The sequence below is a fragment of the Tupaia chinensis genome, unplaced genomic scaffold (assembly GCF_000334495.1).
Source record: "Tupaia chinensis unplaced genomic scaffold, TupChi_1.0 Scaffold000066_1, whole genome shotgun sequence".
NCBI classification, from domain to species: domain Eukaryota; kingdom Metazoa; phylum Chordata; class Mammalia; order Scandentia; family Tupaiidae; genus Tupaia; species Tupaia belangeri.
Genome location: NW_006159525.1, coordinates 4,410,039 through 4,433,928, shown reverse-complemented (window position 1 = coordinate 4,433,928; position 23,890 = coordinate 4,410,039). Strand labels below are relative to the sequence as shown.

Sequence of the window (23,890 nt, the reverse complement as noted above, 5' to 3'; positions counted from 1 at the left end):
ATGGAAGAAAATAAAAACAAAAAGAAGGCCCAGGCCCAGTGGTGGTGACACAGTGGTAACACTAGCTGGGAGACCCTGGAGAGGCGTGGGTTCAGTTCCTGGGCCCACCTGAACACACTGCACAGGTTTGTACACCTGTAATCCTAGCTGATTGGGAACCTGGGGCAGGAGGATATCAATGCAACGAGACCCATCAGAAATATCTCGTTGTCTCTTTTTTCTTTTTTCTCTGCCTTTATCTTTCTTCCCCTCCATTTCTCATGAAGGAGAAAAACAAAGCAAGCAAGCAAGCAAGCAAGCAAATGGCTTAGAGAGGCCAGCTGGTGTTGTGGTGGTTAAGGTATCTGCATCCTACCTGGCCAACTGAGCAATTCAAGTCCCAGATCCAGTGGTTTGAGAAACACGCTGGCAAATGTGCATGTGTACCCAAAATCTCAAGGCGAGAATAAAGGATAAGGGATTGCGGTGGTGTGGCCATTTCCCCTGGGGGTGTGATTTTCTTCCCTCTCTCCCTCTGTGTGTGTATGTGTCTCTTCCCGGAGAACTCATGTGACCTATAGCGAAACCAAAAACTAAACCAGATAATAGCTGAGAAGTGTCAGTCTCCTTAGTCTAGGTGCTTTGAGCAGCCTTACAGAGAAGGTGGATGCTGAGCCAGGGATGGCTTATTTTGGCACACATCCATCAAAGCAGGAATCAAATGCTAAAACCTATAAGCAAACTTAGTTTTCCGTTTTAATTATTTATTTTTTTTTTAATTTGCTATAGGGCCTATGTGTTCACCAGAGAGAGAGAGAGAGAGAGAGAGAGAGAGAGGTGAGAAGGCAAGCCATTAGGTCCAGGAGCAGAACCTGTCCAACATGTGGGAATCCAGTGCCTTAACCAATGCGCCATCTACTGGCCCAGCAAGCTTCCTTTTCGCCAAACAAGTTAGTCCCACCTGAGGGCCTTGCGCTTCCCGTTAGCTATGTCTGGAATACCTAGGTCCAGCTCTCTGCGTGATTCACACTTCAATTCAAGAGCTTCTGCTCAAATGGGCGCTACTCAAAAAGAAGTCCTTTGGCACCTTTGCAAAACTATAGTTCCTCTGACCCCCACACTAAATTCTTTTACATAGTTGTATGTGTCTTCATAGCGCTTTCTTATCCCCACCTGGTGTTAAGGTTCGTTCTTTCTTTTCTCCCATATATAAGGTCCAGGAGAGCAGGAACTTTGTCATCCAGCCTCAGAGGCCAATGAATAGAACAGTGCTTATCACAGCGTGAATGCTGAGAATAAATGAATGAGCGACTGAGGAAATGTTTTGCAAATAAACAAGGAATTACACATGTCAACAAATGAATGAATGCAAGGAAGTTTCTTGGGAAGGGAATGTGGTTAAACTATAATTCTGTTTAAGTAGTTCCCTCCTTAGATACTGTTACATCTTGAAATTATTTTAGCTGTGAATTTGTGCACAAAAACATACAATATTAATCTAGCTGCTTTAATAGTAAACCAGCATAATGTGAAAAGCATAATTTATGTAGAGTTTACAGTGTGTCTGTTCTTTTGTGCTGAAAATGAAAAATAAAGCTCATAACTAAAGAAGCTCGGGAAGTACTCTTCCTAAATAGTTTTGAGGTTGGAAAGAAATAAGTTATGGTTGATTGGAAATAAAAAAAGAAACAAAAACATTGAATAAAAGGTCAACCAAAAGGGTTATTCCAGGCATAGAGGCTTGAATGTGTTTATTTTTTAATATACCAAAGTTTATTTTTTTAACATCCATCATGCCATGAATTCAAAGGGAATAGGTTTCAGTGGCTCAGGTTCCATTCCATTGGTTCTCACAAAGTGTGCTTCTCTGGGTGGAGCCGGCTGGTGCTTCAGTTGAGCCCAGGTACCTTTCTCTTTGACTTCCTTCTTTTTCTGGTCATTTTCCTTCACACATTTTAGGAAGCCATCTCTGCTCTTGGAATGCTTAATAGGCTCAATATGCACATTAATTCTCTTGGCATGAATCTTGGCCTTAACCTGTTAGTATTACAACAATGCCAACAGCATGCTGGGTAACATTGTAGACTCTTCCAGTTTTTGCCATGGTAACATTTGTGGGGCATTCCTTTTTGAACAGGACCCATTCCCTTGGTGTCTACAATTGTACCTTTCTTGTAGATTCACATGTATGTTGCCAAAGGAACCACTCCATGTTTCCTTTTTCTTTTTTTTTTTTTTTCCTTTAGAGAGAGATTTTTGATTTAGGGTACATGCACTCGCTGGAGACACACAGAGAGAGAGAGAGAGACAGAAAGTGTGGAATCACCCTTGTGGGGATGGCCATGCCGCAGTCTCTTCTCCACTCTTCTCTTCAGATCTTGGGTGCATACACACATGTGCCCAGCGTGTTTCAAGCCACTGGGTTCAGTACTTGAACCGTTGTCAGCCACGTGGAAGTCCAGCTATGTAATCTTTGTGTCACCTGGTGGTCCCACCACTCCATGTTACTAAAAGGCCCAGAGAACCCATGTCGAGTGTCTCTCCTCTTTCTCTTTGTATTTGGCATTTTGGTGAATCCCTAGAAGATGGCGGCTCTGGCCCGAAGACAGATGCTCATCTTTTTTGAGGTCATGTTGAGGATCTAACAGAGTCAGTGGTGATGGTCAGGTCTGCGTATGTATCCTCACTTCAAGTGACATTGACATTAAATGAGAACCTGAGATTTTATCAAACTCACTTCAAAGGTGATTTTTCTGGGGGAAATCATTCCTTTTTAAAAATATATCCTGTCTCAGTTTCTCATTTGTAGAGTGAAATGATGGAAATAAATATATCTTACGAACAGAAAGATCTCTGCAAATGTAAATTATCATCATTAATATTTTAGCATGACACGTTGAGGAAGGATCTAGTATGAATTAGTGTCGATTACAATTCTTTTGAAAGACGTGTGTGTTTTGTGTAGTTACATGTGTGTTATGTCTGTGTTCATAGGTGCATATGTGGTGGGTGTGTATGCACTGTGTATATGTGCATGTGTATTACGTGCCTCTTTGTGAGTTATATGTATGGATGTGTGTCAAGTGTATGTTGCATGTGTGTCTGTATGTGCTCATCATGTATATGTGTGTGCTGTGTCTGTAGTATATGTTTATGTGCGCACTGTGTGTGAGAGTGCACGTGTGGTCCTGAGGTAGGAATGGAGACTGTTGTTTGTCTCTAAAGGTCAAGAAGCAGGGAAATGAGATAACTTGATTGTCTTTGGACACGTCAGATCTTGACCCTGCCTGCCCTGTGAGATTCAGTCTCCCGAGTGGGAGTGTTGAATTGGTTATTAGTAGGCCGATTTCCACACTGGGTAATTGTGTTCTGACTCATCCAGTCTCCCCTCCGTCTTCTGACTGTTCCAGGTGACTTATATCTTCCTCTTTGCCCTAATGGATAATAATGAAGTGCATATTTCAAAGTCATTGCCATGTTGCAGGTGAGGATGGACTACTCTCACCTGGTCTTAGTGGAGTCTGGCATGTAGCAAGTACACATATGCCCCCTCTCTTGAAGAGAAAGAAGGCTTCAGCTGCGAGATCACTTCCAAGGGCTGAAGACGCCTGGACTGGCTGTTTAGAGCTGGCCATTTGTGTTTCAGACTAGTTAAGAGCTTAAGCTGTGGATCAGTTTGCTTTATTCAAATCGAGGTTTGTTGTATGATTTTAACCTTTCTTTTTTTTTTTTTTGGAGAGGTTTTCACCATAGGGCACGTGCACTCCCAAGCCAGACTCAGAGAGACAGAGAGACAGAAAGCAAGAAATCACCCCTCAGGGGGGATGGCCACGCCGCAATCCCTTCTCCTCCATTCTCCTCTCGGGATCTTGGCCACTCAGGCACACATGCCCAGTGTGAGTTTTAAGCCACCAGGTCTGGGACGCGAACTGCGGTCGACTACATGGGAGTCCAGCGACATAGCCATTACACTAATTGCTGGCCCCTGATTTTAACCTTTCTCAGCTTCATTTTTCTCATCTGGAAAATGCCGATAATAATAACATTGATTCTGTAGGGTTTTATGCCTGCCAGATAGGCATTGCTAAATACCACGTGTGGTGTCTGGTGGGGGCTTTGGTCCCCATGCTGGCTGTAGGTTTGGTCCTTTGCCATTGACTCAGCCCATCAGTCAGTCCATGCTGGTGACTCGAGTTTGGCTGGGAGCTGGAGAGAGAAATAAATTAATTCCGATACGTTATTATAAAGCAGAACTGCATGTAGCTTATATGGGAACTTGCCTTGACACTGGGAAAAGGGCGAGTTTCCCAGAGGTAGTCCTTGAAGAAGAATAAGAAGATGAAAAGATAAATAAGTATCTCCCACCTCCCTGAAGAAAAGAGTCAGGAGAGAGGCACTGGCCTTGTGGAAGCCTCATGCAAATCAGTCTATGGGTGAGTTTGGTGTTTATGACGTCTGCATTCAGTTATTCACCTCCCGCTGTGTGGCAGATTTGGTGTTTATGACGTCTGCATTCAGTTATTGACTTCTCGCTATGTGGCAGGCTCCATGTTGGCTCAGGGAACACAGTGCTAAATAAATAAGGACTGTCCCTCCTGTGGGATTTCACCATAGAGGCAAGAAGGGCACAGAATGAGGAACCCGTATAGGTCAATTACTGGAGGACTATGAAGGAGGAAATTGGCACAGAATGTTTTTGGATAATAGAGCCTTGAGACTGGTTAGCTGTTGGGGTGGGAGGGTGTTCTTTAGGGTAACTGAGTTCGACACTAAACCTTTGGGGTGAGTGGAAGTGAAGGAAGGAAAGCCTAAGAAAGGCTCTGTTAGGAGAATCATGCTGTCTTCAGGAAGCTGAGTTAGTCCAGTATGTCTGGGACACAGAAAGTGAGGAAAAGCAGAGACGTGGCTATGGGGAAGACCACAGAGGGCCTTGATGGCCACGCTAAGGATTTGGACTTTTGTCCCAAGTGCAGTGGCAAGTCATTGTAGAGTTTGGTGTTATGCACAGAAATGCTAGAATCAAACTTATGTTTAGAGACAATTGCCTGCTCTGCACGTAATGAATGAAGGGGGATTTGAATGGAAGTGGAGAGAGCAGTAAGTAACTCGCGAAATAGCAAGAGCTTATATTAAGGTGGAGGTACAAAGTAAACAAACGAATCACAAATCAGCGGCTGCATCTGGAGAACTCTGAGGAACTTGGTGTAGTTGGAGAGTAAGGTGCGGGCTGTGGGGTCACTGATGAGTTTGGTTTGGCCAGCATATGAAGAGCACTCCTGTGTTCCACGTTCAGAAATTTGCATTTAGGCTTTGACAAGGGCCAGTGGAGGCTAAGAAGCAGGAAAATGATCAGATTAGTGTGAGTGTGGAGCATATTTTTTTTATCTTCCCACCTACTTCCTGAGCCAGGCCTTTATTGAATTTAGGGAAATAAGATGGGAGAGATGGTACAACAAAGATTGATTGGAGGCAGATCTTTTGTGAACATAGAAAGAGATCTGTTAAGGGGAGGTTAAATTATTAGTGGGTAAAGGCTTATTTGAGTACTTACCCTGAAACCACATAATCCTTTCAGTAAGGACCCAAATATCTCATGTTTCCAGTGCCTCAGAAAGTCTGGATGTCACTCAATGAATGAAGGGCAGCCATTGTGGAAACACCACGAACCACCACTATATGTGTGTGTGTGTGTGTGTGTGTGTGTGTGTGTGTGTGCCAGGGGGACGTAGCGGTGGAAGCGTTAGCAAGTGTTAAAGGCCCAATGGAATAAGGGGGAGAAGAAGAGAGAGAATATCTAGTGGGGATCACTTTTTCCTACTCATGGGGATATGGTGGTACCATGCAGTGTACTCAGTCTCTAAAACAGAAGCCCCATACCCCTGAGAAGTGAGAATTAAATCAAAGAGACTGGGAAAATATTAGGGAAACCAAATTCATGTGGGTCATCTGTTCATCCTTGACTTGGGGGCCATTTTGAGACTCCTGACTCTCCATTTCTGACTAGTGAGCGGTGAGGTAATTTAGTTATGAATTGGCCCTTCCTTTCTTTCCCTTCCTCAGGGTCATTTGTCTTTAACATCCTTACCCTGGGAGCTCTCTGAAGGGGTGGACAATTTGGAAACCTTTGCAATCTACTGAGGAAGAAAGTTGTCCACAGTGATGGAGATAGATATGAGAACTATTGATAAAGTAGAGTTTTGTGGAAGATGGATGGGAGGAAGGAAGAAGGAAGGATAGAACCTTAAAAAAAAATACTAAACTAAAACCAATTTTCTACCTTAAAGTTTTCAACCTGTGCCACTTACTATACTTCAGAAAATGTAATGAGGAAAAATCACGGTAAACCTTTCTTGCTATGTATTAAGTAGAGCACCTCCTTCACCTAGATAACGCTCAGCTTTCAAATATGGAGGCCCTTCCTGTCAGGCCTGCTCACCTGTGATGTGCACGTCTGCTTCCTGCGCCTCGCTGTGGTATAGCTGGAAGCCTGCACTCAGGGAGCGTGATCGAACTTCCCACGGTTGGTTTTCCAGGTTACGGAACTGAACAATGTGAAGAACGTAGCTCGGTTACCAAAGAGCACCAAGAAGCATGCCGTTGGGATTTACTTCAGTGACGACACCTCCAAGACCTTCGCTTGCGAGTCAGGTTGGTGTAAGGCAGGGTGCTGGGGTGGGCCGGGGGCTTTTGTTTTGAGCCTTTGTGTGCGTGCTAGGCATACGGCCTAATCTTCTGGACATTCCGCAGATCTTGAGGCTGATGAATGGTGCAAAGTGCTCCAGATGGAGTGTGTAGGGACACGGATCAATGACATCAGCCTCGGAGAGCCGGACTTACTAGCCACGGGGGTTGAGAGAGAACAGAGTGGTATGTAAGAAACTCTCCTCCCCTCTCTTTTAGAACTGTTTTCACTCCCCTTTTCGTAAAACAGAAGACATCTTCATTATGTAAAATGTTTGAAAACTAAAACTAGAAAGAATCTTTTATTGGGATCAGCAGGTGGTGTGGTGGTTGGGTCACTGGACTCCCACATGGCTAACTGCAGTTTGAGTCCCGTATCTAATGGCTTTCTTTCTCATTTTCCTTCTCTTTCTCCCTGGTGAGCACACGTGCCCTATACCAAATTTTAAAATAATAATTAAGTAAATGAAATGAAAGATTCTTTTTAAAAAATCTTTTATCTGACCCACAAACTGTGTTTACATTTCAGCGTGTGTTTGCTTATGTATTTTTTTCAGTGCGTCTTGTGAATGTATCTGCATTACAGATATTGTGGGAACACCCCCCACCACCCCTATATGTGTGTGTGTGTGTGTGTGTGTGTGTGTGTGTGTGTGCCAGGGGGACGTAGCGGTGGAAGCGTTAGCAAGTGTTAAAGGCCCAATGGAATAAGGGGGAGAAGAAGAGAGAGAATATCTAGTGGGGATCACTTTTTCCTACTCATGGGGATATGGTGGTACCATGCAGTGTACTCAGTCTCTAAAACAGAAGCCCCATACCCCTGAGAAGTGAGAATTAAATCAAAGAGACTGGGAAAATATTAGGGAAACCAAATTCATGTGGGTCATCTGTTCATCCTTGACTTGGGGGCCATTTTGAGACTCCTGACTCTCCATTTCTGACTAGTGAGCGGTGAGGTAATTTAGTTATGAATTGGCCCTTCCTTTCTTTCCCTTCCTCAGGGTCATTTGTCTTTAACATCCTTACCCTGGGAGCTCTCTGAAGGGGTGGACAATTTGGAAACCTTTGCAATCTACTGAGGAAGAAAGTTGTCCACAGTGATGGAGATAGATATGAGAACTATTGATAAAGTAGAGTTTTGTGGAAGATGGATGGGAGGAAGGAAGAAGGAAGGATAGAACCTTAAAAAAAAATACTAAACTAAAACCAATTTTCTACCTTAAAGTTTTCAACCTGTGCCACTTACTATACTTCAGAAAATGTAATGAGGAAAAATCACGGTAAACCTTTCTTGCTATGTATTAAGTAGAGCACCTCCTTCACCTAGATAACGCTCAGCTTTCAAATATGGAGGCCCTTCCTGTCAGGCCTGCTCACCTGTGATGTGCACGTCTGCTTCCTGCGCCTCGCTGTGGTATAGCTGGAAGCCTGCACTCAGGGAGCGTGATCGAACTTCCCACGGTTGGTTTTCCAGGTTACGGAACTGAACAATGTGAAGAACGTAGCTCGGTTACCAAAGAGCACCAAGAAGCATGCCGTTGGGATTTACTTCAGTGACGACACCTCCAAGACCTTCGCTTGCGAGTCAGGTTGGTGTAAGGCAGGGTGCTGGGGTGGGCCGGGGGCTTTTGTTTTGAGCCTTTGTGTGCGTGCTAGGCATACGGCCTAATCTTCTGGACATTCCGCAGATCTTGAGGCTGATGAATGGTGCAAAGTGCTCCAGATGGAGTGTGTAGGGACACGGATCAATGACATCAGCCTCGGAGAGCCGGACTTACTAGCCACGGGGGTTGAGAGAGAACAGAGTGGTATGTAAGAAACTCTCCTCCCCTCTCTTTTAGAACTGTTTTCACTCCCCTTTTCGTAAAACAGAAGACATCTTCATTATGTAAAATGTTTGAAAACTAAAACTAGAAAGAATCTTTTATTGGGATCAGCAGGTGGTGTGGTGGTTGGGTCACTGGACTCCCACATGGCTAACTGCAGTTTGAGTCCCGTATCTAATGGCTTTCTTTCTCATTTTCCTTCTCTTTCTCCCTGGTGAGCACACGTGCCCTATACCAAATTTTAAAATAATAATTAAGTAAATGAAATGAAAGATTCTTTTTAAAAAATCTTTTATCTGACCCACAAACTGTGTTTACATTTCAGCGTGTGTTTGCTTATGTATTTTTTTCAGTGCGTCTTGTGAATGTATCTGCATTACAGATATCAGTTAGAAATTTGGGGGGTGCCTACGGTGTGCCAGTTTGGTGGAAGACCCTTCACCTGTATTAGGTTGTTTAATGTTCACTGCAGCCCTATGGTATAGGTATTATTACCTCCCCCGTTTCACAGATGAAGAATCTAAAGCTTAGAGAAGCCTTGCTCTCACCTGAGCAGTGAGGTGTTTGATTCCAGGCTGGACTCTCGGGCCTGGATTTACGACGTACAGATCTTAGAGTGTAGCAGGCTCTTGTCTTGCCTTTTCCATTTGAAATGTTATTGAAAGTGTTCCAATGCTTTTAATAGAATCCAAACTTCATGAATGTTTCATCAGTTTTAAATCCACCAAAGAAATCTGTGACTTTTTTTTTTTTTTCTTCAACCAAAATACTTGAGCCAACTCTGAGCTCAACACTCAATCTGGGAATACATCATTTTAAATAATAATAACCAAAATACTCATGCACACTTCAGGAAAAATCTATGTTGAGTGACTGTACAAACCTGGACATGGGGAAGTCATTTCTTCATCTCCAAGCAGCTGAGCGTCATGACAGGCTAGACTGGATCCAGAGTTCTGCTTCCCCCGGTTAACGTGATCTCTAAGACCTACTGTGGTCACAGGGACCGTGGGCCACCTGGTCGGCTTACAAATAGGGCAGAGGTGACATTGTTCAGACCCTTTCTGTAGGCGCGTGCTCCAAGTGTTAGTAAACGATGTCTCCCCTCCCAGATGGACCTGTCTCCGGAACACGTTTCAGTCTGCATGTTTGTGGGCCATGGTGGTGTCTACCATAGTCCACCTCCATGGAGGGCTTGTTGGTGGAGACCCGGCAGTACAAGTACAAAGAGGAGCCACTGCGGAGACTGGGAAATGGAGCGGCAGAGAGGCAGAGCCTTTTACGAGAGCCGTTGGGCCCACCCCCAGGCACCTCCTTTTATATTTCACTAAATTGGACACCCCTGAGCAGAGAGGGCACTCCCATAATGCCTCACAAACAGGTGCCTGAGAGCCTAAAACATGACAGTTTTAATTACTCTTTCTTTTTAAACCTAAAGTGCTCAGAAAAGTACCTGTTTTTCCCAAGTTTATATTTGTGAGGCAAGATTCGCGAGTGTTGTAATCCGAATTTAAGAATCGGCCGTACCTAGGAGTCACCTTTCCCGTGACAAGTTTTCTCTGCCTCGTTTTCCTCTTATGTCAAGTGGAAATATGAACACTTCTGGTGTATACTAGAGATTATGATGAAACGCAATCGTGTCTTTGATGGCTACTCTACAACAGTAATTTGTAGAACTTCAAGTAATTGTAATTAAAAGGGTTGCTCTCACCACTTTTGTGGCTTTAAAATGAAACCATTATAGAAGAATCTCTAAGCAAATGAATTGGTACTTACCTTTCTTACTTTTTACTTAATGAAGATGGTCCTTCTTCCTGGGTTCGGAACTCTCAAGGGGACATTCGTGCCACTGGAATATATATTTTAAATAAAAATTATTAGAAAGCAGCAAATATTTGGTTATTGGGAATTTGAAATGATTTAGAACATTTGAATAGTAGATACATTAATATGCTCTTGTCAATATTGTTTCCTAAATTCAACTAAAATTTCAGAAAATTTTAATGATCATTTTACTATAAAACAATTAATTTAGGTACGACTAGTATAAAATAGTTAGTGCTGCATTCTTTTGTCAGATGTAGACAAATCAGCCATAGGGGTGGATAACTGGAAATGTGTTTGCTATGGTAATGTTTTTGTTCGCATTTCACTGAGAGATTCTGACTCTTTAACTTTTTTATTAGTGAGTTTCCTAGAAATGTAGCAGAAATACCGTGACTGTGTCTGCAGGATACAAATTTGGTTGCAGTAACTAGTCCAAGAATTTATTTACAGTAATCTTGGTCACATTTTAACAATCATTACATAACTCAATAATTCTTTTTTTCCCATATCCGGTTAAAAAAAATGCTGCTAAAACTACTTAAAAAGTATCCATTGTCACTTTCCAAAATTCTTGGTCAGTTAAGTGCATCACATTAGAGTGGAGTTTTATTGAAATCATTTGGGATGCAATCTTTTTCATTTAGTTATAGAAATTATAAGCCGATCAATATAACTTTAATATCTTTAAGTCACAAGACTTATTATTTTTGCACCTGCATCTTTTGTGAACCCAAAACCGTGGGCGTAATTAACATGTGCTTGGCAAGAAAAAACATGCTTTTAATGGTTCCACTGCTTTCCTCTTTTATTGGCATACACATTTTTATTATGCAAATTAAACAATTCTAAAAATGATGTTTCCTTGCGTAAATAGTGTTTAGTATATTGATGACAGCCAGACTGTATTGTTATTATGTTATCTAAGGGGGTCTACATTTTTAAAAATCGTTTTCTAAGACTGCTAATTTATGAGAAAAATGATCTTCCTAAATATTCAACCAAAACCTAGAATGTTGAGTGTGAATTATTTTTGAATGCCTCTGTGTTCCTTCAATGTCTTTGATGTTATATTCCTGGGGATTTTGGACTAACCTTTTGTTTTTCTCCCAGAGAGATTCAATGTGTATTTGATGCCATCTCCTAACTTAGATGTCCATGGCGAATGTGCCTTGCAGATTACATATGAGTATATCTGTCTTTGGGACGTCCAGAATCCCAGAGTCAAACTCATCTCTTGGCCGCTAAGCGCCCTGCGGCGGTATGGACGTGATACCACGTGGTTCACTTTTGAGGCGGGGAGGTAAGTCTAAGGCGTTTCTGTTCATTTCTTCCAAACTCACATCGTTTGAGGTCTGAGTTACATATGAGGTCCAGCTCGAAGTCCACTTCAGGAGACTGGGGGTGTTGTAAAATACTCACATATTTGACATGAATTTTTCTTTGATGGATGGAGGATTCTAATGTTTCACAAATGTGATATGGATTGTCACGACACAGTTCGATATCAACCACAAACTAAAGTCAAACTGGGTAAAAATGCTAAGAACGTCTCATGGGTTGGTGAGGCTGAAGAGAAGCCAGCTTTTCGGTTTCTGGAAACCTTCCCTATTGTTAAAGTATGTTTCCTTGTCTGAGCGAACTAGCCTATCAACAGGAGGGACCACTGAGGTCTTCAAGTTGCAGTTTACTGCGTTCAGCCTGTTTTGCTGACAGCATTAGTGTAATGAATGACGCTAATACTGGAAGAAGTTGTAAAGCGTGCTTATTGCGATACCCAGTAAGCAACTCTAGGGCTTTTCTTTTTCCTTTTAGAAGTTAATCTGAGAACACAAAGATAGTGTCAATAACTTTTGGGTTGATTATTGTTATGTTATTTAATGGGGTCTATTTTTTTAAATAATTATTTATTTGTTATTATTATATATTTATTTATTTTAATTTGACCAGAGAGAGAGAATGGGAAAGTGAAAAGGCAAGGTACCAGGTCTGGGACTCAAACCACGGTTAGCCATGGAGTCTGTTTGTAAAAAATTACATTTTCTGGGACCACTAATTTATGAGAACAAAAGATCTTCCTGAATATTCAACCAAAAATCTAGAATGTGAGCTTGTGTTGTTTTTGAATGACTCTATGTTCCTTTGATTACCTACAAAGAGATTATTTTAATTAGTATCTCATTTTCTTTGCTATCCCTTCCCACCAGTTCTCAGAATTTAGGCTCTTTTTGAAACACAGCATTGTGTAGACTTCTAGGTCACTTAAGTTTTAAGAAATACAGATTTTTCTGTCTGTTGCCTGACATATTCAAGATGAAAACAATCAACTTGTAACATTAAAAGAGAATTGTTTGTAAAAGTGGACAGTTACTCCTGACAAAAATATGACACTTGATGTAATGAGAGTAGAAACAAAGTTCCAAATATCAATAGCTATGACCCTGACTCATGTGACTACATGACAGTAATGCTTCCCTCCAATCAAACTGTCATTCCATTTAAATAAAGCCCAATTGCTTAAAATTTACTTTTTTGAAATACAATCAATTTGATGTTTTTACATCTTTCCTAGAAAGTTTTTAAAGTCTGCTTTTTCAGATAGTTCTCTGGTCTCTTTTATTTATTTCTTCTCCAGAAATAAGTCAGTTAATCTCCCAAACATTACAAAGGTCATTACATTAAAAATAAACCTTCAATGTTCAGAGCAGTGATCTTCATTTATCAGAATTATTTATTATCCTTATCAGAAAACTCCTATACATAATTAAGAATTGGTTTGGTAAGGTTGTTTTGTTTCCTCCTTTGAGAATCAGAAATGATTCCATATTCATTGTAACCAGTGAAATCTAGATATAGAAAATGTTTTATAATAAAAGTAGACTTTTTCCTAACTTCATATAATTTTTTCATTTATATTACATATTGACATGTAAGAGAATTCTGTATTGATCAGAACTTTTGAGGCTGGTTTTGGACTGTATGTGTTCAAACATTAATATTTTTCAATAACCTTTGATTTACTACTTACAGGAAATAGTATTGGGCCATCAGGAAAGTCATGACGTATTTTTGCATAGAACATGGAAAAATACATCATGAATTTCTCAATAACCTAATAGTAGGAAAAGAGTATGGCTTTTTAGGGTAATGTTTGATGACTCCAACCTTTGAAAATGTTTATAGTATCTCATGACTAATTGAAAGTTAGAAAAACTTATGTCATTAACTCTCCAGTTATGAAATTAATACTAATCATAGCATGCAAAAGTTTAATTTATTCAAATTGAAATTTGATAGAGGGACCAGAGGATGGTGTAATGGTTACGTCGCTGGACTCCCACAGAGTCAACCACGGTTCAAGTCCTGGACCTGACAGTTTACAGCTCATTCTGGGCATATATACGTGCATGCCCAAAATTCCAAGAGGAGATTGGAGGAAAAGGGATTGTGCATGACCATCCCCTTTGGGGGAGGGGTGATTTCTCACTTTCTGTCTCTCTGTCTCTCTCTGTCTCTGACCAGTGCATGCGCCCTATAGTGAAAACCTCTCTCTCAAAAAAGAAATCTGGTAGAATTGCTAAGGATCTAGGAGATTATTTAAAAACATGGCTATTTCTCCTAAATGTTGTCAGAATCCACAGAGATTTATAAGCAGGTAGCCGTGAGTGCATGTGTGTGTGTGTGTGTGTGTGTGTGTGTACGCGTGCAATGTGTGTGTATATGATGTGCCCATGTTCATACTTTGTAAAGGTTACTCTGACTGCCTTGTTACCAATAGGATAGAGGGGACAGGTATGGATGTGGGACAATACTGAAGTCGATTTCTCAAATGAAAGAAATGGTGAATGACTATATTGGAGTTATAAATTCCATGATTATTTCAATGGTCTTGGACCAAAAGCTATGAAGCACTAGCCTGGAAAATGAGAGCATTTTAATCTATGATTTTGATTGTCCCTGTATGGCTTGTCCTTTGGGGTATTTTATCGAAGAACTACAGGAGTCTGGTGATTATGAAATCTACACCCCAGGCCATGGTGCTGTGCCTCCTACAGAGTAGGGATGTAGAGTATCTATTGACTGTGAACAGCATTCTGATTGCGCGGTCATTCTTGTGGGGCTGGTGCAAACTTGAGAGCCAACTGTCAGGAGAGAAAGTATGGAGGCTGGCCCCTACTACAATGGTTGAGAGGTGTGTATTGGAAACCAGGTCCCACATGCCCAGCCGCTGTTCAGATCTTGGCCCTGGTGGCTCGAAATGCTCACTGGATATGGGTGTGTGCGCTTGCCCCAAATGCTAACAAGGAAAGGAGAAAGAGGAAGGGGGTTGGTGTGACCGTACCTGCCTGGGGAATGTTTTCTTTCTGACTCTAGCCAGCACACAAACCCTTTGGCAATAATAAAATTAATTATCATCATCATAACAAAACATAAGTAAATTTAAGACATATACGGAGATTTTGTTCTTAAGCTATTCCTCATTCCTCAGATAGCCTGGCCTAGAGTAAGGGGCACTGGTTTGGCAGTCAGAGAGGCCCTAGGTTCTCACTCTACTCTTTACTAGGTGATGACCTTGAACAAAGTGCTTCACTGCCCTTGTAAGTTTACCTGAGTAATAACTTCCTTGCGGGCTTGTTGTAGGTAAAAGAAGCAGCGTATGGATGACCTCGAAGGTGCTTGGCTTCTCCTAAATAGACCCTAGAAGTTATCTATTCCGATTACTTCTGGAGCAGGACTTGAGCTTGCAGGATACACACAATGTTCAACGTAAAGTAATATTACTATTTTATATTTTGCCTGAAACTCAAATAAAGATGCATTTTTATAGTTACCATCAAGATGCTCAGGATAATAAGATCATTTGTGTTTCTCCATGCATGAAGGTTTCATATCTGCCTCACTTTATTAGTGAAGATAATTTTTTCCTGGGCTATTTTTGGATGTGTTCAAAACAAAGCAGTTTCATATTAACTAATATAATTTTCTTCTTCTCACATATCAAGAAGTGAACAGGAGTTAAGTCTCTCTAGGCAAATAGTTTTCACATGTCTACCGTGCACCTGCAAAGGTTTAACAATGCCCTCCTTTAGGATACAGGGATTCTTCATCCCCATGACCTTGGGCGGAATTCCGCTCACAGTCAGCCTCTTAGAGTTAGAGCTGAAGGTTATTCCTGCTCAGTGGCCCCAAGTCACCTCACCACAGCTGACATGGAAGACGTGCAGTAAACTGGACTGGAAGTTGGAGGAAGTGAAATAAAATTATAGCTCTATTTGACTGTGGGAACCTGGGTAGGTCACCTGACTCACTGAGCGTCCATTGCCACCTGTAAGATGGGGAAAATCTATCACTTATCTCCCAAGATTGCTATGTAGAACAAATACAGGCATATGTAAAAGCACATGGCATAATGTCCAGCATGTATTCGGCAGTTTTATCAACTCAAAATGACACAGAAAACAAATCCATTCATAAATGTAAGCCTAGGGACTAGAAACGGCTTCAGGCTTGGTTTGATTCAGCATCCAAATGATGACTGGAGGTTTCATTTGACAACTCCATATCTTCTAGGATGGCTTTTTTCTGGCTCTGTATAGTGACTTCCAGGAGCTATGGCATCTTTCCGTACCATAAGCTGATAGAAGAGAGATCAGTCACCCCTGTGTATTGACTCTTCCACTCACTGTGTGTCAGGCTCTGAACTGAGCACTTGACACCAGGCCCACGGGTGCAGATAGGGTGAGAGTGGTTCTTCCAACACACAAAGCAGGTACTGTTGCCATCAGAGGGAAATAGTTGTGTGCTTTGTAAACATTAGCAGAATGAGCAGTGGTTCTCAGAGAGAGGTGATGATTTTGCACCCAGGGGACATTTGGTAATGTCTGGAGACATTTTTGGTTGTCACAGCAAGGACACAGAGCGCTACTAACACCTGGTATGTAGAGGGCCACAGATCCTGCTCAACGCCCTACACTGCACAGAACGGTCCCCCACAACAAAGAGCAACGACAAAGATTGTCCACTTGAGAAGGCTTGCTCTCGCAGGTGTGTCAGCCCTTGAAAAGAATTGCTAAATTTATTAAGTTCTTAGGTATGAAAGTTACGGTGCTAAACATTTTATATGCACTATCTCGGATAAGCCACTTGCCAAGCATATAAACTAGGCAATGTTAATGTTTTCGTCTGTTCTGTGTTGGTAATGACAGGAATACCTGACGCTGGGTAATTTCTAAAGAATAGAGGATTATTTAGCTCATGGTTTTGAAGGTCCAAGGTCAGCGAGGGTCTTCCTTTTAGTGGGGACTCTGGAGTCCTGAGGTGGTGCAGGGCATCACGAGGCCAGGCAGAGCAAGAACACGCGAATCTGGGTCTACTCCTGCGTCTTTGTCCTTATTGTTACAGAGCTACCAGGACTCAGTCATGGGGATCTCACCACGGCAACCTCATTCAATCCCAGATACACAAAGGCTCAACCTCTTAAAACCGTAGTTGGATTAAGTCCCTACACCCGATTACTTCTGGAGCAGGACTTGAGCTTGCAGGATACACACAATGTTCAACGTAAAGTAATATTACTATTTTATATTTTGCCTGAAACTCAAATAAAGATGCATTTTTATAGTTACCATCAAGATGCTCAGGATAATAAGATCATTTGTGTTTCTCCATGCATGAAGGTTTCATATCTGCCTCACTTTATTAGTGAAGATAATTTTTTCCTGGGCTATTTTTGGATGTGTTCAAAACAAAGCAGTTTCATATTAACTAATATAATTTTCTTCTTCTCACATATCAAGAAGTGAACAGGAGTTAAGTCTCTCTAGGCAAATAGTTTTCACATGTCTACCGTGCACCTGCAAAGGTTTAACAATGCCCTCCTTTAGGATACAGGGATTCTTCATCCCCATGACCTTGGGCGGAATTCCGCTCACAGTCAGCCTCTTAGAGTTAGAGCTGAAGGTTATTCCTGCTCAGTGGCCCCAAGTCACCTCACCACAGCTGACATGGAAGACGTGCAGTAAACTGGACTGGAAGTTGGAGGAAGTGAAATAAAATTATAGCTCTATTTGACTGTGGGAACCTGGGTAGGTCACCTGACTCACTGAGCGTCCATTGCCACCTGTAAGATGGGGAAAATCTATCACTTATCTCCCAAGATTGCTATGTAGAACAAATACAGGCATATGTAAAAGCACATGGCATAATGTCCAGCATGTATTCGGCAGTTTTATCAACTCAAAATGACACAGAAAACAAATCCATTCATAAATGTAAGCCTAGGGACTAGAAACGGCTTCAGGCTTGGTTTGATTCAGCATCCAAATGATGACTGGAGGTTTCATTTGACAACTCCATATCTTCTAGGATGGCTTTTTTCTGGCTCTGTATAGTGACTTCCAGGAGCTATGGCATCTTTCCGTACCATAAGCTGATAGAAGAGAGATCAGTCACCCCTGTGTATTGACTCTTCCACTCACTGTGTGTCAGGCTCTGAACTGAGCACTTGACACCAGGCCCACGGGTGCAGATAGGGTGAGAGTGGTTCTTCCAACACACAAAGCAGGTACTGTTGCCATCAGAGGGAAATAGTTGTGTGCTTTGTAAACATTAGCAGAATGAGCAGTGGTTCTCAGAGAGAGGTGATGATTTTGCACCCAGGGGACATTTGGTAATGTCTGGAGACATTTTTGGTTGTCACAGCAAGGACACAGAGCGCTACTAACACCTGGTATGTAGAGGGCCACAGATCCTGCTCAACGCCCTACACTGCACAGAACGGTCCCCCACAACAAAGAGCAACGACAAAGATTGTCCACTTGAGAAGGCTTGCTCTCGCAGGTGTGTCAGCCCTTGAAAAGAATTGCTAAATTTATTAAGTTCTTAGGTATGAAAGTTACGGTGCTAAACATTTTATATGCACTATCTCGGATAAGCCACTTGCCAAGCATATAAACTAGGCAATGTTAATGTTTTCGTCTGTTCTGTGTTGGTAATGACAGGAATACCTGACGCTGGGTAATTTCTAAAGAATAGAGGATTATTTAGCTCATGGTTTTGAAGGTCCAAGGTCAGCGAGGGTCTTCCTTTTAGTGGGGACTCTGGAGTCCTGAGGTGGTGCAGGGCATCACGAGGCCAGGCAGAGCAAGAACACGCGAATCTGGGTCTACTCCTGCGTCTTTGTCCTTATTGTTACAGAGCTACCAGGACTCAGTCATGGGGATCTCACCACGGCAACCTCATTCAATCCCAGATACACAAAGGCTCAACCTCTTAAAACCGTAGTTGGATTAAGTCCCTACACCCTTTTTTTTTTTTTTTTTTTTTGATTTAAGATTCTTGCCATAGGTGCAGGGGCTCCCCAGAGGGAGACAGTGAGAGGGAAAGTGAGAAATCACCCCCCATGAGAGATGGTCATGCCGCAGTTCCTTTCTTTTCCATTCTCTTCCCAGAATTCTGGGTATACACACACACACACATGTACATGCACCAGGTGTGATTCTCAAGCCACCAGGACTGAGACTCAAACTGTAGCCTAACGTGGGAATCCGGCCTCACCATGCCACCTACAGGTTCCAGGTCTCTACCTCCTTAATACTATCCCAACAGGAAAGAAATCTGAACATGTAAGATTTGAAGGGACACACTCCAAATCATACCACTTCTTTTTTTTTTTGGAGAGGTTTCTTCCTATAGGGCGCGTGCACTCACTGAAAAGACAGAGAGAGATAGAGAGACAGAAAGTGAGAAATCATCCTCCCCCAGAGGGGATGGCCATGCCACAATCCCTTCTCCTCTGTTCGTCTCTCGAGATCTTGGGCACGCACATGCACCAGGCGTGTGTTTAAGTCACTGGATCTGGGACTCGAACCGCAGTCGACTACATGGGAGTCCAGCAACATAGCCATTATGCCAACTGCTGGTCCCAAAATCATAGCACTTTTACTCCCATTTTCAAAGGAAACTTGCAGGGACTGGATGCTGGTGCAGTGGGAAGGCACTGACCTGCACGGGAGTGTTCCCAGTTCACGTCCAGCGACTTCCTTGAGTGTGCCAGGGCATGCATGTGTCTGTGATCTGGGCCTGGATGAAGCTGTGAGTGGATTAGTGTGTCAAGACCTTGTTGGGGTGCTGTCTTTCTGCTTCTTTTGCTTTCTGTCTCTCTCACTCATGGAAGAAAGAAAGAAATAATCTTTTATTTCCAAACTCTATAGATTTCTAGGAAGGCTTACCATCTGGTAAAGGTTAGTTTAATCCTTCCTGAACTTCTACAGAGCAAAAGAAGAGAAAGCACATTTACATAGGCAAAATGCACTAAAATCATTTTGGATGTTCTTGTCCAAAGAGTGCCCTTTCCCACTGAAGCTGCCCCAATAGGACGAAGGCACCTGTCAATAAGCCATAGATGTGCGGGGACACGGTCATTTGAATGTGCCTCCTGAGCTGTGCACTAGTGCATTGAAGTTCTTATTCTGACTTTAATCTGGGACCTGCCGCTTGTTCTCTTAGTTGGGAGGGTAGCCATGTACAGCTGGGGTGGTTCAGCTCTTCTGGAGAGTAGCATGGGGGTTGTAGGTCATTGGGGTCCTCAGTATTCTGTGTCTCTGCTTTCCCCCCAAATATGAGCCAATCCGAGCCAATCTGTCCATCTCTGTTTTTATTTTTTCCCTTGAAGAAATTTATAGTTGAAATATGAGATGTTTAATACACTTGCACAATCAATTGCCTCCAGAGATAAAGAGCAATTAGTTTATTTGAGGGCAAGTGCTGCTTATTTTCTTTGAGGGTTTTCTAGTCTTTTGTTTGTTTCTTTCCACTTGAAAGCCCTGAAATCTCACTGGAGCACATCAGACTGGCAGGGGCTGGACGTTTTTATGGGACGATCCCATTGACCTGAAGTTCTAAAGGTAGCAACATGCCCCACAGAACCATGCTTGCAATTTATCACTTAGAGAGGGGTGGCAGGTGTCCAGTACGTTTCTTTGTTCATTTTACACCTGGCTGCTGAGTGAGCATGCTTCCCTGTCAGACCCTACCATACCTCCTGGCTGATGTAAATTAATACCCTGGGTTCACACCTGCAGGAGAGAGAGGAGCTGACGTGGCATTTGGCGGGACGTACTACATAATTACCACACACGAGTGCCTTTCTTTACCAGCTGGAGAGAGTCTCTCATGCTTTTGACATCATTTTAAGAGAAACCTGTAGGTATGCCAAGAATGTGTGAAAATCCAAATTGCATCTCCAAATACTTTTCCTTAAGTGGAACGTGAAAAAAAATTAATTTTGGTTGGACGCAAAGACATTTGAACAGACATTTGGAAAATAAATCATTTATTTCTTGTTATTTCACCCCAAAAACAGTCCAATTGGTGAAATAACTTTTTGTTGGAGAAGAAAATTGTTTCCTCTTTTAATTGGTGAGTTCAGGGAAAATGACAACTGTCCAGATTTTTAAAAACATTCTCTGTCTATCTGAGATCTTTGAATGTTTTCTAATTCTTCTTTGTTATTGTTCTAAACTACCTAGAAATCTCTAATGTTTGAATTGTTTTAGAGCATTTCTTCATTAAAGAGTTGGGGACCCGCAGGTGGCATGGGGGAGTTAAGGTATCTGGATCCCACATGGCCAGCCGTAGAGTTTGAGTCTTCAGTGAGGTGGCTTGTGAAACACGCTGGGCATGGTTTGAGTGCGTGCCCAAAAACTCAAGAGGAAATTGGAGGAGAAGGGATTACAGTGTGGCCATCCCCTCTGGGCGTGATTTCTCACTTTCCCTCTCTCTGTGTCTCTTGGTGAGTGCATGCACCTTAGAGCAAAAACTAAAAAAAGAAGAAAGAAAGAAGTGGGAGCAAATGAAAACACAGTATACTCAGTTCTCCCTCCAGGGTTGAAAGCCTCACACACAGGCTTACTCAGAAGAAGCATCAGTTATGTCATTTATGTGGTTCTTTATTCTTCATTAGTATTTATCTAAAAGAGAATTTCAGTTATAAAGATAATACACACTTACCAATAGTCCAGAGGTAGGGCACGTAGGGAATGAGAAGGGAGAATACCCTTTCCTACTGTGGCCTTTCCCCATCACCTTAGTAGGCATTTCATTATCACATGCCTACTCTCCCCAGACACTGTTGATTGTCACAACAGGGGGTGCTATTGGCATCTAGTGAGGGGAGGCCAGGAGGGCACTGTACATCCTGCAACACTTAGCCCCATAGCAGAGTGTGACTGGGCCACGCCAATAATGCTGATGTCAGCAGTGCCAACGTCAATGGTCTACACGACAAACTCCAGACAAACCCTCCTGAGATTTTCTTCAAAATGGAGCTACTAGACCCCACCCCGTTGAGCCTCTGCCCGACTTCATTTCATGTCTGCGTGCGAGTGTTTTCTCACCGCATGTTGACACTGCCATCACCCATCAGCGTGAGCTTGTACTCCCTTTGTTCAAACCGTATTTTTACTTTGCCTTGATTTGCAAGGATGTAGATATTCTGCCATCACTTTACCTATTAATTTTGTGTCCCTCTTTGTCAGGTCCTTCTAATCTGTTTCTATCAGCTTTTTGGCTTCTGAATCTTTTATTTATTTATGTTTTTACCAATGCAGACACCCTTCTTCTCAGCTACATTTGTCCGTCCAGTTACTATGACTCACTCAACCACTGTACTCTTCTTTTTTCTTTGGAGAGGTCATTTTTTTGCTATATGGTGCGGGTGCTCGCCAGAAAGACAGAGGGAGACAGAGAGCAAGAAATCACCCCCCAGGGGAGATGGCCACGCCGCAATCCCTTCTCCTCCATTCTCCTCTTAGGATCTTAGGCACACATGCACACGCGCACTCAGTGTGAGTTTAAGCCACTGGGTCCGGGACTTGAACTGTGGTTGGCTACATGGGAGTCCAGCGACATAGCCATTATACTAACTGCTGGTCCCCAACCACTGTACTCTTGAACCCTTTCACATGTGCAGATTTGTCCCACTGAATAGGTTCTGAGCCCCTCAGAGAGAAAACCTATCTCTTTTCTTTGTTTATGTCTTTCAAAAAGCTGCTCTCTTGCCTCTTGGTAGGTGTGACAAGTGCCTTACTCTTTCAATTATTTTATGTACTGGTAAATGTAAAGTTCTGTATTGATTTTATAGCCACCATTAGAGGGATAAAGAGAAGACTATCTAAATATACATGCTGAGTGTAAGATGTGCCTGCTTTTTGCAATGTCAAATAAACACACACACACACTCCAAATACATCGTGGAAGTGAGGAAATGAGAAACATATTGGCTTACTTATTTCATAAATGGACTTACTAATACCAGTCACCATGAGAGTATGTATGTTGTTTTTATCGTTTTAATCTTAGTATTTTTATAATATAATGTTGACGAGAAATGTCATTAGCGAAAGGAGAGAACAGTTTCTGCAGCTGGGCACTTCGTGTCGTTGAGAACTTGAGTGTCTAGGTGCACACTGTTCACAGTAGAGGAGGTCAGAGTCTCCCTGTGCTCAGCCTCTTGTCTTGGCACATAGTTGGTATGTAGGTGAATTAATGAATTTCCCAACTTGCGTCTAGATTCTTGGCTAATTGAATAATCCATGATTTAGAATGACAGGCATATTATTAGGCAATATTACTGGGAAATTCAAAACTGTCGTCGTATCTATGTGGTCATGACTTTTTACATCTGAACCCCTACCTTCCCAGAGGACATACAGGACTGCACTTAGACTCATTCTTTTACCTTCTCTCTGTTTCCGAACCACTGGTTTCTGTTAGTTCAAGGCCAGAAGGGAAGAGTATTGGGTCATTTGGGGCCATTTTGAATGTTAAGAAAAGTGCTGGAGGTGAAAATCAGTGGGTAAAAAGAAAGGAAGTATTGGGGCCATAAAATGTCCGACTGTGGACCTGCTGTTCCACCGCGGACCCCTTAGGACGTCTTTGTTGTGTGTTTCATTTTCTCCGGCGATTAGAAGCCGGCGTTGCTGTGTTAGGTTATGTAAGACCATTAGTCTGTTTGATGTGATTTTTCTCTTAACCCCCACCACCATTTTCTTCTTACCGCCTTGAGGAGTCAGCCCATTTTGTCATTTGGATGGAGACCTGCAGTAACAGCTGCTTAGGAAACAGTTACAAACACATAAATTGGGACGGGTGGGGAAGATAAAAGAACACATGGCTAGCAGCCCAAAGAAACCTGAGGGGAGAATTTGTGAAGGTCAGTTTTTGTTTGTTAGTGACTTCCTCTGGTTCCCGCCGCCCAACATGTGTCTTGAAGACTGTGGGCAAAAGTCCCCATGATTCAAACCAAAGACTGAATTCCTGTTCTATTGAGAGCTCTTTAATGTATTTTGTCTCTTTAAGGCACATCGGTGACCTCTTGACCACATCTGGTTGATCTTTCATAGCTCATAGCTTTAAAAAATAAATAAATAAAAGTTGTTTACTTTTAAAATTTGGGTGACGTCATGTAAAATTTTACATAAGATTTCTGGCATCTCTTAAACTTTCAAAATTGTGGCAATGTCGAGCTCAGATTTTCCCGCGTGCACACCTGCCAGAGCTGACGCCCGGGGCTGTCTTTC

General features: G+C 42.3%; 1 protein-coding gene across 2 annotated transcripts in view; it reads left to right on the top strand.

Moving 5' to 3' along the window:
- DOK5 (docking protein 5) overlaps window positions 1–23,890 on the top strand; it is a 169,300-nt gene that overhangs the window by 106,846 nt on the left and 38,564 nt on the right. The window contains exons 3-5 of one of the 2 annotated variants that reach the window (XM_006141894.2): window positions 6,513–6,627; window positions 6,727–6,846; window positions 11,424–11,613. In XM_006141894.2, the coding sequence (XP_006141956.1) occupies window positions 6,513–6,627; window positions 6,727–6,846; window positions 11,424–11,613 (425 nt within the window). Of the gene's footprint in view, window positions 1–6,512; window positions 6,628–6,726; window positions 6,847–8,138; window positions 8,250–8,348; window positions 8,469–11,423; window positions 11,614–23,890 lie in introns of those variants that run through there. The other variant, XM_014582300.2, reaches the window with a different exon arrangement.